This window comes from Amblyomma americanum, chromosome 1 (assembly GCF_052857255.1).
Source record: "Amblyomma americanum isolate KBUSLIRL-KWMA chromosome 1, ASM5285725v1, whole genome shotgun sequence".
Classification (NCBI taxonomy): domain Eukaryota; kingdom Metazoa; phylum Arthropoda; class Arachnida; order Ixodida; family Ixodidae; genus Amblyomma; species Amblyomma americanum.
In genome coordinates, this window is record NC_135497.1 from 186,773,127 (window position 1) to 186,787,547 (window position 14,421).

Consider the following 14,421-nt stretch of genomic DNA (forward strand, 5'->3'; position numbering starts at 1 on the left):
AACTGTTGTTCGGGCGTGGGTTAAATCCCGCAAAAGCCGAAGTGCTCGCGGCTGGAGTGCTTGCTTTGAAGAATCCGCTCCTGGCGGTGATCCTGTGCAGGTTGTGGCTGCATGGCGCGTCCAACCTCGTGCAGCCGCAGCCCCTATCAGCGACTGCCAGCAGCCGCTATCTTCCCCTGCTAAGATCCGCACGCTTCCTACAGTGAGAAAGATCCCAATGAAAGTACCTTTGCTGAAAATGCGGCCGTTTTGTTTTTTCAGCTCTGTAATTAAAACTTCGTGGATGGGAAAAAATTTGAAGGTTAATGAATTTATTTTAACTTATTTCTAATTAAGGAGGAAATGAAAAAACTCCGGTTTCTTCTAACAATAAAATGCTGCGTTAGCTTTTTCTCCGCAACATTTTTTTTAAACCTTTGACTGAGGTTCTCTGGGACGACATGTAGAGTTATCTCAGTTACAGCAGTCGTTCTTGAAATGGCACCGCTTATCGTTTATATGCGTGTAACAGTGGCGATATTTACGCATAAAACTTCACCGCTCAATTTTCCTAGCCAATTCGCGAGGTGACAAACCATTCCTTGTTGGTTACGACGTTTCTGCTAGCTTACTTCAAATGTCTTTCTTTTATTGCTTGTCCAAAGATATCATTGAATACAGCGCAAGCAACAATGCCGGAAAGATTAACACTCTCAACCATGACACTTATTCCTTTTGCTGTGCAAAAGGTTGGTTCATGCCACCGCTCAGAGATCGGACACACGAGTTGATTCTTAGAATTTGTACACTTGTTATGGGTAGCAGCCATTTAGTCCGCAAATTTTTAGGGATAAGGACGCACATATGTATGCTGTTTTTTCAAAGTCAAGTAGCACTCTAGAAAGCTGTCCACGTTAAGAAGAAAAAAACGTCGGACGAGTTAGTCTTCTACGGTGGCGGGACGCTGTGTCGCTAAGTTCTAAATGCTGTCATCCACAGGATTGTTCCAAGGTGCAACTTTATGATCAAGGGCGCTTCCTCAGGAAACACTAAAAGTGAAAGCAGAAGGCTGCTCATTTTACAACTCCGCATTTTGAACAACGCTAGACACGATATTCACATTATCAATACTCTGGCATCCATCTAAGCATAGCATCTGCATGAATGAAGTCTGTTCAGCGCAGACTGTTCAGTCCCTACCGTATAAGCGGCATTTATTCTTCGCGCTGATATCAGTGGTATTTAACACTGTACGCAGCGAAGAAACATTTTCCGGCCACCACCTGTGTGTACACCTTGAAACTATTTTGTTTGTCTTAATGCCGAGGATGTAATGTGCGCTCAATTTGTCTCACTAGCAACTACGGGAAAACATTGTGCTTCTTTGTACTAGCCGCAAAGTGTCTCTAACTCTCTGTTGTCACAGCGAAAATTTTGCGCGCAAAAAGCAGCTGATCTCGAAGACCGTTTCTCACTCTTTAAAAAAAAAGGAGCCGTTTAAACGTAAAACAACAAAACATTTTCTTGGAAAGCAAACATCGAAAGCTAAAACTAAAACCTCGTGTTTTATGTTATTTTCTTCTGCCGGGGTCGTTCACCTTTAACTACGACGAAAAATCGCAACAAGGAGACGTGTCTTCACGACCCAAATATCAAGAATTATTCAGCAAAACTGCTACAGCTCATATTTTCTGTCGCAGTGAAAACTGTTGAGTTGAGGAAAGCGAGAGCGTTGAGACGCCAACCGGACAGCTTTATTCCAGTCAAGCAAATGCCGGCACGAGCACCACACGCGTGCAAGCCGCCGCGAGCCTCACGCGAGCGCGCAGACAAGCCAAGCCACGCAGACGGCCTAGCCACTGCATGTGGCTACTGCCTACAACGATAACTTACTCACTTTTGTGGTCTACACGCAATAACATTATTCGCGGCATAAACAGAATCTAGCCTTTAAGCGCTTAGAATAAATCATGAGAAGTGAAAAACTTACGTTTGTTTCGAACTCTCGCATTTATTTTTAAGAGAAAACTTTCATGGAGGAACGTTTCGTGTGAGTGATCTGCCCAAACCGTGCAGCCGTACAAGCACCTTTGAATGCATTACGCCTCTGATACCGCAGCGCCAAATAATGATTCCTAGGTGTTCAAATAACAATACCAAAAACGTGAATACGGGAGAAGCTCCGCGTTGCAGCGTGATGGGCGTTCGCCACGGTAATAGTGATCTGGTAGAATAACTAGTCCACCCAGATAAAATGGCGTCTGTACGCGTTGTGTCGGCTCAAAAATCACGTTGCTTTATCTAAATCGTAAAATATAAAAATCTATCTTTTGTTTGCTGCATTGAAAATGCGAGCGACACGCCATATTAACAATGGACAACGCGGGAAGGCATACTTAGCGAACTTTCAAAGAAGCATTTTTCACGCTAGATATTTCGAACAAACGACCATTGAGAAAATTTATAAACTGGGTTCGCCTTTGATTTTTACGGCCTTCTGCTCTCCAATATAATCTAGCGCCCTAAAACAAACCTAAAGTTATAGAGTTGACCACTTAATTTTACCTAATTATTCACCTCTTACTTAAACTCTATCAAGTACATAATGTTCGCCTCGCTGTATAATCCTTCTTGCCAGCCCGTACCAACGTATCTCTCTCTGTTCTTAAAATAAAAATCAGATTAACAGAATCGCCCTGTATAAGGCTGTGGGTCACCTCTCGAGGCGTGCTCTGTAAAAAGGACTGCGTAGCAGATGTTCAGTTGACATGAGCTCGCAGATGGAACTGCTCCTCATCTTGTGCTAGTCCTTGACCGGTATTCATATGCGATAAAAGTGAAGAGCCGCTCCATTGTTTTTGTGGCGCGTCAACACAGGTGTTTCCCATTCCAGTCCCTGCCCTCTCCTTACCTCTCTCCCCGATGCTAGACAACCGTGTGGCGCACACACACTGCTGCATCGAGCCGGAGCCCGAAGGAAATCGTTTCGAGCAAGGATCAAGCCATTGGAAACGCCATTGGTCACTAGCCTCCGACGCCTAAGCACTTCTCGCAGGGTACCGAACAAAGGGGGGAGGCTCGGAACAAGCTGCGTAAGTGAGACGAAGTGGGCGTGAAGCGTACACGGAAGGTTCTGGGGACAGAGGGTGGGACGAAGCGATGGCGGAAGGAAGCCGGGGAGAAGTACTTCCGGCGTGCACGGGAAGAATGGATCCGGTGGCGGAGACGTGACACGGAAGCGATGCGTCTGCGGTCGGTCGCTCGCGCATTGGGCGCGTGTGCCACTGCGGGGACTGCGGCCAACGACGCTCTTGAGCCACGAAAGATAAACGCGGTGTGCGGGACGACGGCACTGCGGCGGTGAGGGTCGTGCCGCTCCTAACGACAAGGAAGCTCGGACGCACTCACAGAATGAGGGGGCTTCGGTTTCCTTTATGGCTGGCGTCTTTGTTCAGGGAGCTGTATGCCTTGAAATGCTATTCCGTTGTCCGGGTACGTCGACTATTGAGTGGAGTGTGCATACCACCTTTTACAAAAGCATAGAATAGGGGGAAGTACTTCAGGAGGCGCCACATTTTTACTTCGAGCAGCACTGAAATGGGTGTAGTAAAAAATGTCCCCGAAAGGAACGTCCCCGTAACATATGTCCCCGGGCAAAAAAAGTATCCGAAAAAAAGTCCCCTGACGAAGTGCCCGTTAGGAAAAGGTCCCCAGGAAAAATTACCAAAAAGATGATTTCTTCAGGAACCACTTGACAAAAAGTCGCCCTCTTCATTAGACTCTTCCTTGACATTGAGAGTAGATGCAAGCATGAAGTACTTTGCAGTACCAGATCACGCTATGATCATGTAGAGCAGGTCATGCCAGGAAAAGCAACACCACAGAGCACGTTCGCCGGTGACTTTGCTGAAGCGCCGAACGATCCAGAGACGCACTTGCCCTCGGACACTCACTTTCTAATGCAATCATTTTTTTATGAAAGCCCCACGGTGATTGGTGGTGGTGGCGGTGTTAATGGTCAGTCGGCGATTGCTATACCCGAGTCTCCGATTTAAATTATTGTGGCTCTACAACTGTTCCATAATGCCTGTGTCATCTGAAAGCCTAAAGAGTGATTGTAACACTGATCCCCGCACATTTCGGCAGCCCTCAGGGTACTCGATGAGAGCCATTACTTTTGTTACATCACCGACGGGGGGATGAACGCCCCAGATCTGTTCGTTGTTCAGCCACTTCCATGCCGATGGGTGAAATCGCTGTAGCGTAAAATGTTGCACGATTGTTGGCGCTGTGTTATCCATCAAGAGTGGCCGAGTGGACGCTCCACATCACAGGGGATAAGTGGGAGGCCTTCGCCGGAAAGTTGTTATGTTTTAACTCAGTTTGCAAACCTCCAGATACAATAAACATTTCATGTGTGAAAGCAGACTAGTATTCCTCGGGCAGCTTCTGGCATTAGTTTTTGGAGAACAGTTCACCAAGAACTCTTGCAGCCATTACAGATAACACAGTACCTGCGAGGGCCAGGTAGTAAAACTGAGCACCAGGCCAGGGGAAAGCTTGTGCCCATTAGAAAACCGGCGGGTACACGGCGGGACTAAGGATCGACACCCCACCCCCTTCCTGCATGCAAGGCGTTTACCAAATCCCAACGGGTTACAGAAAGTTTGATGGCACCCGTTTGGGAACAGTTTTTTCTACTCCGAAAACGGGACGTTTTTTTCCGGGGGCATTTTTCCCGGAACCCGCACTGAAATAGACTCGAGAGGTTCCCTGTTGTATCGGGTTATTGATACAGGAAAACAGCACTATGCGCACTCACTGTCAGGTCGCGGACTTCGTCATTATTTCCTCGTAAGGAAAAAGAAATATGCTTGTGAATTGGCTTTTCCTGTTTTCGAGACGTCATCACTGTGTAATGAAAGTCTGCCATACTTGGGCATAAGCATAACATGTTTTGCCTTTCTGCACAGTACAAAGTGCAATTTATATTTCAAAACAAAGAGACGCCGACCAGTAAAACGAAAAAATTGTATTGTCGCTCATGTATCTATAGGCATGGCATACATCGAGACTGTCACCAGAAAAGCGTTTTATTTTGCTGCTACTTTGAAATTATACGAATTTCACAAACACAGTCGCTGCAGTTACACACGAAAGATGGGCTCATTAATAATGTGAAATGTGCACGGTGTGATCTTCTGTATGCGCTGTTGGTTTGCTACTAGCAGTAATGGCCGTTTTTCGCGTTGCTGTTGATGAAAGCGAGCGATGAAGAAACAATAACAAAATTATTGGGCTGGCTCGCACTTATGGGTGCCCATCATCAGGAGAGGAGCAGTGTTGTTTGCATTGAACCAGCTTATTCTGCCGCATGCTTTTCAAGAGGCTGCCGCATCATAAATGTGAAAAACAAAACTGTTCATACTTTTGTGCGCGGCTTGTTGTACACTGCCTCATTATATTTTCTCTCTTTCTTTTCCTTCCTTCTGCCGCCCTTTCTCCCTTGTTCAACCTCACGCATGTCCATCCACATTTATGTTGCCTTCTCTGCCCGCATCTTCTCCACCCAACGTGATCACACGAATCGCGCCCCATTTTCAACTGCCTCCCATTTACTGTACATTACTCTCCCTCTCAAAACAACCCTACATCTTTCTTCCTCTTCTCCTTACCTTCTCTTTCTCTCTCTCTCTCTCTCCATATACCGACACACTTCTCTTGTGCAAACCTCTGTCCGCCAACAACCGGCCATGGGCCACCCACGCATCCACCACTCCTTGCCCGCCACCCCCACCACCCATCATGTCCAATCACACGAATGCAACCAACGCTGTACGTCGCCCCTGCTCCCGGTGCCACTGGTGCGACTATAGGCGTGCGGCGAGCTCGAACGCGCCTTCGTGCCCGCCCTGGCGGCGACGCTGCAACGTTACCTCGACTCCCTGGTGGCTGTGGTGAGCAGCCCCGCCCAGATGGAGAACACCCGCCGGCTCGTGCACCAGTTCATGCACGGCCAGGGCAACAACACTGCCTCCCAGGACGGCAAAGGAGGCCGTGACCCGCTGGGACCGCTGCTGCAGGAGAAGCTCAAGCTCTTCGCCTCCTCCCGGGACAACTGGGTGCGCCACTTTCTCTCTCGCCCTACTCACTGACGTGCATTGCCTCGTGGATGAAGGAAGAGAAAATTCAGGCCTGAAACAAAATGATTCGTCATCTTTTCGTAACGTGGTTTTCTTTCATATTGTAGTATTTTTCTGCAGTTCTGTCGCTACGACAAGATACAGCGCAATACTACAGAAAATTATTTCGTTATTGCAAAAGTTTGTTTTTACTAAAACCTCATGCCCAAAAATGGCACAAAAAATCTGTAGCGACAAGAGAAATTTTTTGTTGAGTTTTTCGATGAGGTTAGACGTCTTTCATTGCTGCGCCACGACCGTATTACAGCAAGTGGCCGACCTAGTGCAACCTAACCGATACAACATGTTATTATCTGGAAGGATTGAATATTACGAAGTAAATATTCAGTCGGGCTGCAGTACTATAAAGATATTCCAGTAAGAAGCTCACGAAAACGACATTTTATATCTTCCACATAGCGGCTGCAGAAATAATCTTTTTTTTTTAATTCCAATCCTTGGTCTCGGTTAGGACATATATGTTAGGATCACTCGTTCTTTCAAGAGACATGTTCTGTAGGCACAAGTTTTGTCAGAATATGGAAATACAGCAGTGCAACGAGTAGTGCAGTATGTCTGCGAACGCTCACAAATGAACAGTCCTTAGGATTTCGAATCACGCCTCCCCCCATTTAATGCGTCACATAACTATCACTGCTATGCCCTGCTCTCTCAGCTATTTCATTTGCTGCCGGAGTACGAAAATATTTTCTCCCATCTCAGTAAACGACAGTCAGCTTTAAAATTGCGGAATGTTTACAACTTAAAAATTACTTCTTTTTATAACTGGTAGTGCCCAACTGCTTGGCGCCAGTTCAGCCCGTAAAAATTCGCAGAGTTGCCACATAAATATCAGGGTAGGTAAAAATAATCTTTTTCGAAAGTTTCATTCCTCCTTTTGTTTTTGTGCATTACGAACGCTTCTCTTTTTATTTTAATGATAGTTTTAAGACCTTCAGTGAATAACTTTCGGTGCAGCAAGTGAAGGTGTTCGAGTACAACGGGCTCCATTTACTCCGTGGCCCTGTATTCGTTTAGCTGATGGCAGAATACGGAGAACAGTACTGGGAATGCAGTTGATGTTGCTTCCACTTGCCTCCTCTTGCTACTAAAGTTTCGAAAAACATACCTTATATTCTAATGATTTCTGCTAAATGTTCAGCAATTAGCAGATGACCACCACTTATTCTGCACTGGAAGGAAAGCTACTTTTTTGAAAAGTAACAAAAGTGCAACCAATTCGGTTTTGTCAACTCGACCGCTTATGCGTGGCTCTAGATAAGTGTTGAACACATGCTGCTGACATTAGATGTGTTAATGGATGCGAACCATATTCCAAAACTCGACGTGCATTTCCTCTTCATGTTCTTCTTTTTACAGACTTAAATATATGATGTACGAGGGTCTTCAAGCGAAAAGCCAATTAGATTACGCTCATTCCCGGTAGGCATTGTCTCGTTGGGCAATAATTCTGCTTGCTCTCAGTGAAAAAACGTTAACATTGCTGGTTATGTAACCTGAGAGAAAGAATTTAGGCGCTGTTGTCAGGCAGGAAAATGTGTTTAAAAGCACGATTGTCATCAGAAGGTAGAAAATGCAAAAAAAATGAAAAGACTAAGGGCAGAAAAAAAAACAGGTCTCATGTTATGTGTTTTGTTGCTCCACAGTCATCGTAACTGCTCGAAGTTGGGCACGTATGTCGGTCACTTTCGATCCTTAACAAAGTTTGTCAACTTTTCCCACGACATGGCAGTGCTCGTCCCATATGTTCACACTAAATGTGATTTCGTTACAATCCCCGTTCTGCTGCTATCTGTCCACCAAAATCAATTATTGTGTAACACCACCGGAAGGCTGGTTTGTACGTTGGAATGAGTTCATTTTGTTTTTGTAGTTTTTGTTTCCTTGTTCATTCAATCGGTAGACTATATCAGTCAGCCTATACGCCGAACGGAAATCGCAGGACATATATATCCGTGACATGGTAAAAGGGTGCAACGAGAAACCGGCTATTAAAGTTATAGCAGTCTTTTTTTTAAACACACCTTCGCCTCCAAGGATAATAACAACAAATATAAATAATTCGGGAAAAAAAACCAGATATTGAAAGAAGAAAAAGTTCACGAAAGTAGTAGTAGCAGCAGCAGCAGCAGCAGTAGTAGTAGTAGTAGTAGTAGTAGTAGTAGTAGTAGTAGTAGTAGTAGTAGTAGTAGTAGTAGTAGTAGTAGTAGTAGCAGTAGTAGTAGTAGTAGGAGGAGGAGGAGGAGGAGGAGGAAGGGGGTAGAAGTGATGATGACTCTGCTTTATTGAAAGATTCACCCATTGGCCTAAAGGTACAGGTTGGGGCATAGAGGTGTAGGAGGGTACGAACCCAGCCAACAAAGAGTTCCCCCGCACTTCACACCATGCGGAGGAATTCCGCGGCGAAGGCGAACGACACCGTTGCCTTAAGACGCGGTCAACCTCCGACGCGGGACGGATCCGCTATTCGAAGCTGGTGACTTGTCCCGGTGCTTCCGCCGCACGTCAGCGAACTTGGGGCACTGCCAGAGCAAATGTTTAATAGTTGGTGCGGCTGCTGTGTTGCCAGCAGGGCAGTTGGTTTGAATGGGAGGCAAACAAGCCACACTTAATTTTGATAGCCATCGTCGGTCTTTGTGGGCTCGACAACCCGTGAATTCATCCGTGGTGAGTCCCATGCATGTGCGAGCCTTACGAACAAGCACTCGGCAAGCATGCGGCAAGCTTCCGTGCAGTGGGTCTTCATCTGGGTTGTGGCGCCTCAAAAGTGCACGCAACTCGCGCCGTCTCGTAATAAATACGGACAGCGATAACCCCCAGCCCCGCCGCGGTGGCTCAGTGGGTTAGGGCGCTCGACTACTGATCCGGAGTTCCCGGGTTCGAACCCGACCGCGGCGGCTGCGTTTTTATGGAGGAAAAACGCTAAGGCGCCCCGTGTGCTGTGCGATGTCAGTGCACGTTAAAGATCCCCAGGTGGTCGAAATATTCCGGAGCCCTCCACTACGGCACCCCTTTCTTCTTTCACTCCCTCCCTTATCCCTTCCCTTACGGCGCGGTTCAGGTGTCCAACGATATATGAGACAGATACTGCGCCATTTCCTTTTCCCAAAAAACCAATTGTTATTATTATAACCCCCAATTCGTCTTGTCTCCTTGCAAGCGTGCTCTAACCGCATTAAGATGCTTACTGTGGCAGCGCCACTCTTTCAGGGGGCATACGAAAAGCATTTGACACGTGTGTGCGGGCGAGCGGCCGTGCGCGTCACTCAACTTCATACCATTAGCTTCGGTTTTGCCTTTGCCTCTTACATGTGTACTTGAATATGCACGCACGTTCATCAGCCTGGCATTCGCTGAGACACGTGCCACCCAAAATATAACAGGATACAGCCGAAGAACGAAGAGGCCAACACCCCTCAACGGAGCCCTTCCAGCAATTGGCGTCGACCTATCTTCATTACGTCGTGGTTACCCCCCTGGAACTGCTAGCGTGAAACCGCAGGGGGTAGCAGATGAAAGGAGGAATAACAACGCCGTCATGAAAATCGGTCGACACCATTGGCTGGAGGGCCTACTTTGAGGGGGCATCTTGTTAGAGGGCGCAAAGGTCTCTTCGCGGCACCATGCCGGTGATGCATTCTTAGAGTAGAAGTTACATCGCGAAAGCGACTTCAATTAAAAGAGCGTTGGCCAGCAGACCGCCTTCTTCTGACGACGGTTTTAATGTTATAACGCAAACATTCTCTTCATAATGCACCCCCCCCCCCCCTCTATAATCCTCTATTAAACCCTTCAGCTCTTAAACCTCAGAGAAGCAGCAGCGGCTATCTATGTTAGCAAGTTCCTCCTCCGCGACAGCAACTTTGCAATTCAGATACTTGCGCTGGCGTAAACGAAAGCCTCTTTGCATGGAGCGAAAGCCTACGTTCAGCGAGCACAAACTCCGCCCGCCGCACTTACAACGTTGGCATGCAAGGCCTGTCAGACGGAACAGTGTGGACCGCCCACGTTGAAAAATTGCTTCGCGATGCATAAGCGCCTCGCGAGACGCGGAATTAAACCCCGCCCTGGGGCAGAATAGTTACAAAATTTCATCATGATATTCAGATCTTTTTCCCTCCTGCCCTATTCGTTCTACGACGACGTAGATTTACCTCTTTCGTAGCCACGACGCTTATTGCCAGCGTCGACCTATCTGAGCTGTTCGTAAGTGAAACGGCCGGCATAAAACCGCGGTTTTCGAGACAGCCTACTGAAGGGTACCAAAGCAAAGCAATAATCGCCTGTTTCTCGCACAGGATTATGACTGACGTCTGTGTGTGGTGTCCGGCTACTAGCTGCCGAAGTACTCGAAGCGCATACTACAAAAAAAAAGAAAACTTGTCTGCACTCTCTCGATAATATAAAAGGGTTACCTGCGGTTGTAAGCGAGCGGATGTTTATTTTTTAAGGAAGTGAAGCAAGACAGCATCATGTCTAACGTGTCTGGACGGGTCTCATCTTTCAGTTTCATTCCCTTACATTTCTGATCTTTGTTTCCTGTGCCAGCCTTTAGCTCGTCGTCTTGACCATAGAGTCCTTCCAGATCTCGTCTTTCGTTCTTGCCTACCCGTTTAGAGATTTAAAAACAAATTAACTTTGTCTTCTTTTCAACTGTTTCAGCGAAGTGTGTAAGATAAAAACTGCACGCTTGCTGTGAACTCTCAATTCGCGCACGGAAGGTTATTGCAACCGCCCTAAATGAAAACTGTCCCGTTGTCCTGGCGAGTCTGGAAAAATCGAGTCACGAAAAAGAAAAAAAAAGTGAAAACAAAGCTACTCGTAAAACCCGCCGCGGTGGCTCAGTGGTTAGGGCGCTCGACTACTGATCCGGAGTTCCCGGGTTCGAACCCGACCGCGGCGGCTTGCGTTTCGATGGAGGCGAAACGCAAAAGGCGCCCATGTGCTGTGCGATGTCAGATGCACGTTAAAGGTCCCCGGGTGGTCGAAATTATTACCGGAGGCCTCCACTACGGTCACCTCTCTCTTCCTTTCTTCTTTCACTCCCTCCTTTATCCTTTCCCTTACGGCGCGGTTCAGGTGTCCAACGATGTACGAGACAGATACTGCGCCATTTCCTTTCCCCAAAAAACTATTATTATTATTATTATTATTATTATTATTATTATTATTATTATTATTATTATTATTATTATTATTATTATTATTATTATTATTATTATTATTATTATTATTATTATTATTATTATTATTATTATTATTATTCGTAAAGCTTGCACAAACACGCGCATCCGGCATGTGTCCATGCGAGTCTCAAGAGAATGGCGTCGAAGCCGCAGTGACACAAGAGCCAAGGATGCACCGCATTTCCGCGAATACCTTTCCCGCCCTGCGTGGCGCCTAAAATTGCGCCTGCGGACCACGTAGGGGAATCACCGACCAGCAAACCGGGATGACGAGCTCCGCGGGACGACGGCTGCGGGCGGGTAGCCTGATAGGGGGAAAAAATACGCGGGGGGTGGGGGGGGGGGACAGAGATGCGGGGAGGGCGCGCTGTCGGCGCAGAGGAGCGTCGCATGCAAATGAAGACGCGGCGCTCGTGCGGTGCTGATTCAATTAGGTGCTCATTAATTGGCGGTGCGCGAGTCCCCGGTGCGGGAAGGCGCTGGGCGCTGAGACCCCGCGCGCACGTGCGTGCCTCGCAGTTAATCCGCGGCGCACACGGTGCGCGCTGTGTTGTAGACGCCGCCGCCGCCGCAGGCGCAACTCCATGGGCCTCCGCCTGAGCGTAGTCGAGCGTGTTGCTCCGAGAGCGCGCGTGTTTGTTTACGTTGTTACACGCGCATATGGGGTGCGCGTGCACTGGATGTACGTTGGCGCTGTGTTTTTTTTTTTTGAATGCCCGTGTTCAAACCTTGAAGGAACGCACGCACGAGCAGCGCGATGACAGTTTGCTTGTAGCGTCGTTTGAGAGGCCGCACCGGGCAAGTCTGAGAGCTTCCTCACAGTCTCCATGTAGACCGTGACCCGCTGCACGGGGCCTACTAGAAGAAGGCAAGCCAAGCGGCATCCGAGCGTCCCGTCGTGAACACGCTCGGAGCCACTGTGTGCCGGAAGATGAGAACTCCAGAGCAAAGCGCGCAGCGCTTTGGGGACAGGGACGACAGAGGCGACACCGCATGTGCTGCTCCCAACTAATAGGCAGAAAAAGAACGCCTACAAGAACGTTTTATATCCTCTCTTATAAGAGGCGATTGTAGGTGACTTTTCTGCATGAAATCTGGAATTAGCACATGTGTTGTCGCCTGTATGTTCCTTGTTCCCGTTGCACTGCACGCTCCATTCATGTCGAACCAACTCGAACGCACATCTGCCTTGATGAGATTTCCAGCCTCGTTTCATATGCCCGCAACCGGCCGTAAAAACAAAAGCTGAGAGCCTTAGGTTGGTCCAAGTAACGTTGCACCTTGGCCATCGTACCTAAGGCTGCGTGACCGCATGCGCACATTTGTCAGTTATGCAAATGCACATCGCGAGTTTTCTGGCTGCCTTAAACTTGGTAGCCACGTGCCGTAAATAGTACATTACTTCTCCCCCACGATATTTCATTTTACGTTTATTACGAATATTTTGTCATATACGGATTCCCAATAGATTCGCTTTGCCAGTGGTGACAATGCAACGTGCAGTACCAAGAGTTCGCGGTCTCAAATGCACGCCGGCTGTCTTGTTCAGAGAACAAACGCACAGGTTGAGGCATATTCAGTATTAGAAAAAAGCATAGCCAAGCAAAGGCCTTTTATAGAACAACACCGCATTTGCAAACATAGAGGGTGCTAGCAGGCGTCTGAAGCAGCCGAAAATATCGTCTGCGACGTCGTCAGCTATGGTGCGCGCTTTGCTTATCTCGCCATTTGAGAACTGCCTTCCACACATACAGCTATTTAGGTTGTCTAGTTTGAACGACTGTTCTTGCGAACAAATTTAGCACATGCGGCAGCGTGTCTGACTCCGCGAGAAGCTTGCGCGATTCGGAGAAACACCCAGGTGATTGCGTGCCTAGATGTTGCGGGGGATATGTCCGGCATCACAACACACATGTATCGTGACTTTCGAAATTACATATCAGCCTTGTAATGATACGTTGTAATACGTTTTTATGCTCTTCTTAAAATTGCTGACCAGCAGTTAACGAACTGACACCTTCACAGGTGAGCTGCGAAATTTAAAAAAAATAATTACGGAAAGATTTGTTTACATCTGTTTCTTTGAGCCGCGCTTGCAACTGGTACTACCACTCGAGCGTCACTCGGGCGCTCATATACTGTGGTGTTTTAACAGACCATAGGTTTTGAAATGACGCTCTATACTTACGTATTCTGTTCTTGCAAATACACCCGGACGATTCTTAAAGATCATCACTCGAGCGTAGAAAAAAAAAATGGCCTTACGGCGGTCTGTGACGAAAGCGAGACAAACAAACAGGCGAGAAAACGCACATACGTACAAAGGGTTTGCCGTTTGCAGCCTATTTAACCTCTCCGCTGTGTCACATAGCGCCATACGGCTGCTTGATAGACGTTCGAGTGATGATGGTGTTATAGTTTGGTCGCAAGTACTCGGTTTTTGTCTCTTCACTGTGCATTTTTCATGCAGTGAACTATGTCAGCCCATTTGTAGGACACTGCAATGAATCGTTTACTATCTTCTAGCTTTATTAGTTGTTTCCTCTCAGCCCAAATTCAATGGCCGAATTTTTGTTTCTAATTCTTTTACTTTACTATTATCTACACCTATCTTCTTCTCTCTTTCTCTCGGCGATTCCATTCCCCACGCAGAGTAGCTTGTGAGCGATTTTTAAATGTCGGCTAAATTCTGCCTTTCATTGAACGGTCTCTTTCTCTCGGTTACCTTCAACCGGCGTCAGCAACGCCACCGCATTTTGCTTACCTCACAAATAGGCGTTGGCTCGGTGTCAGGACAAACGGCGTTGAGTGGGCAGCGTAGGATTCTTCTCTTTTTTTCTTTTGCAGACGTTTATTTAGCGAATCCATTTGGTAAAGGAAAATAAATAGGAATGTGGTGGGAGGAGGGGAGACACTATACTGAATAACGTGCTCTGTTTACACAGATGCAAAAAACAGCCAAGACGTCCTACTTGCATAGCAAGCGTTATTGTGCGCGAATCTGTTATTTCTTTCCAAGCAAATATCCCATCTTGAATGCGCCGGTGATTTCC

At 47.2% G+C, this 14,421-nt stretch overlaps 1 protein-coding gene across 5 annotated transcripts in view; it reads left to right on the top strand.

Annotated features, from left to right (window-relative positions):
* VAChT (Vesicular acetylcholine transporter) overlaps positions 1-14,421 on the top strand; it is a 213,823-nt gene that overhangs the window by 126,777 nt on the left and 72,625 nt on the right. For 3 of the 5 annotated variants that reach the window (XM_077648035.1, XM_077648034.1, XM_077648036.1), the window contains one exon: positions 5,856-6,101. The exons of the other annotated variants lie outside the window; for them this stretch is intronic. In XM_077648035.1, coding sequence (XP_077504161.1) covers positions 5,856-6,101 — 246 coding nt within the window. The remainder of the gene's footprint in view (positions 1-5,855; positions 6,102-14,421) is intronic. 5 annotated transcript variants of the gene reach the window in all.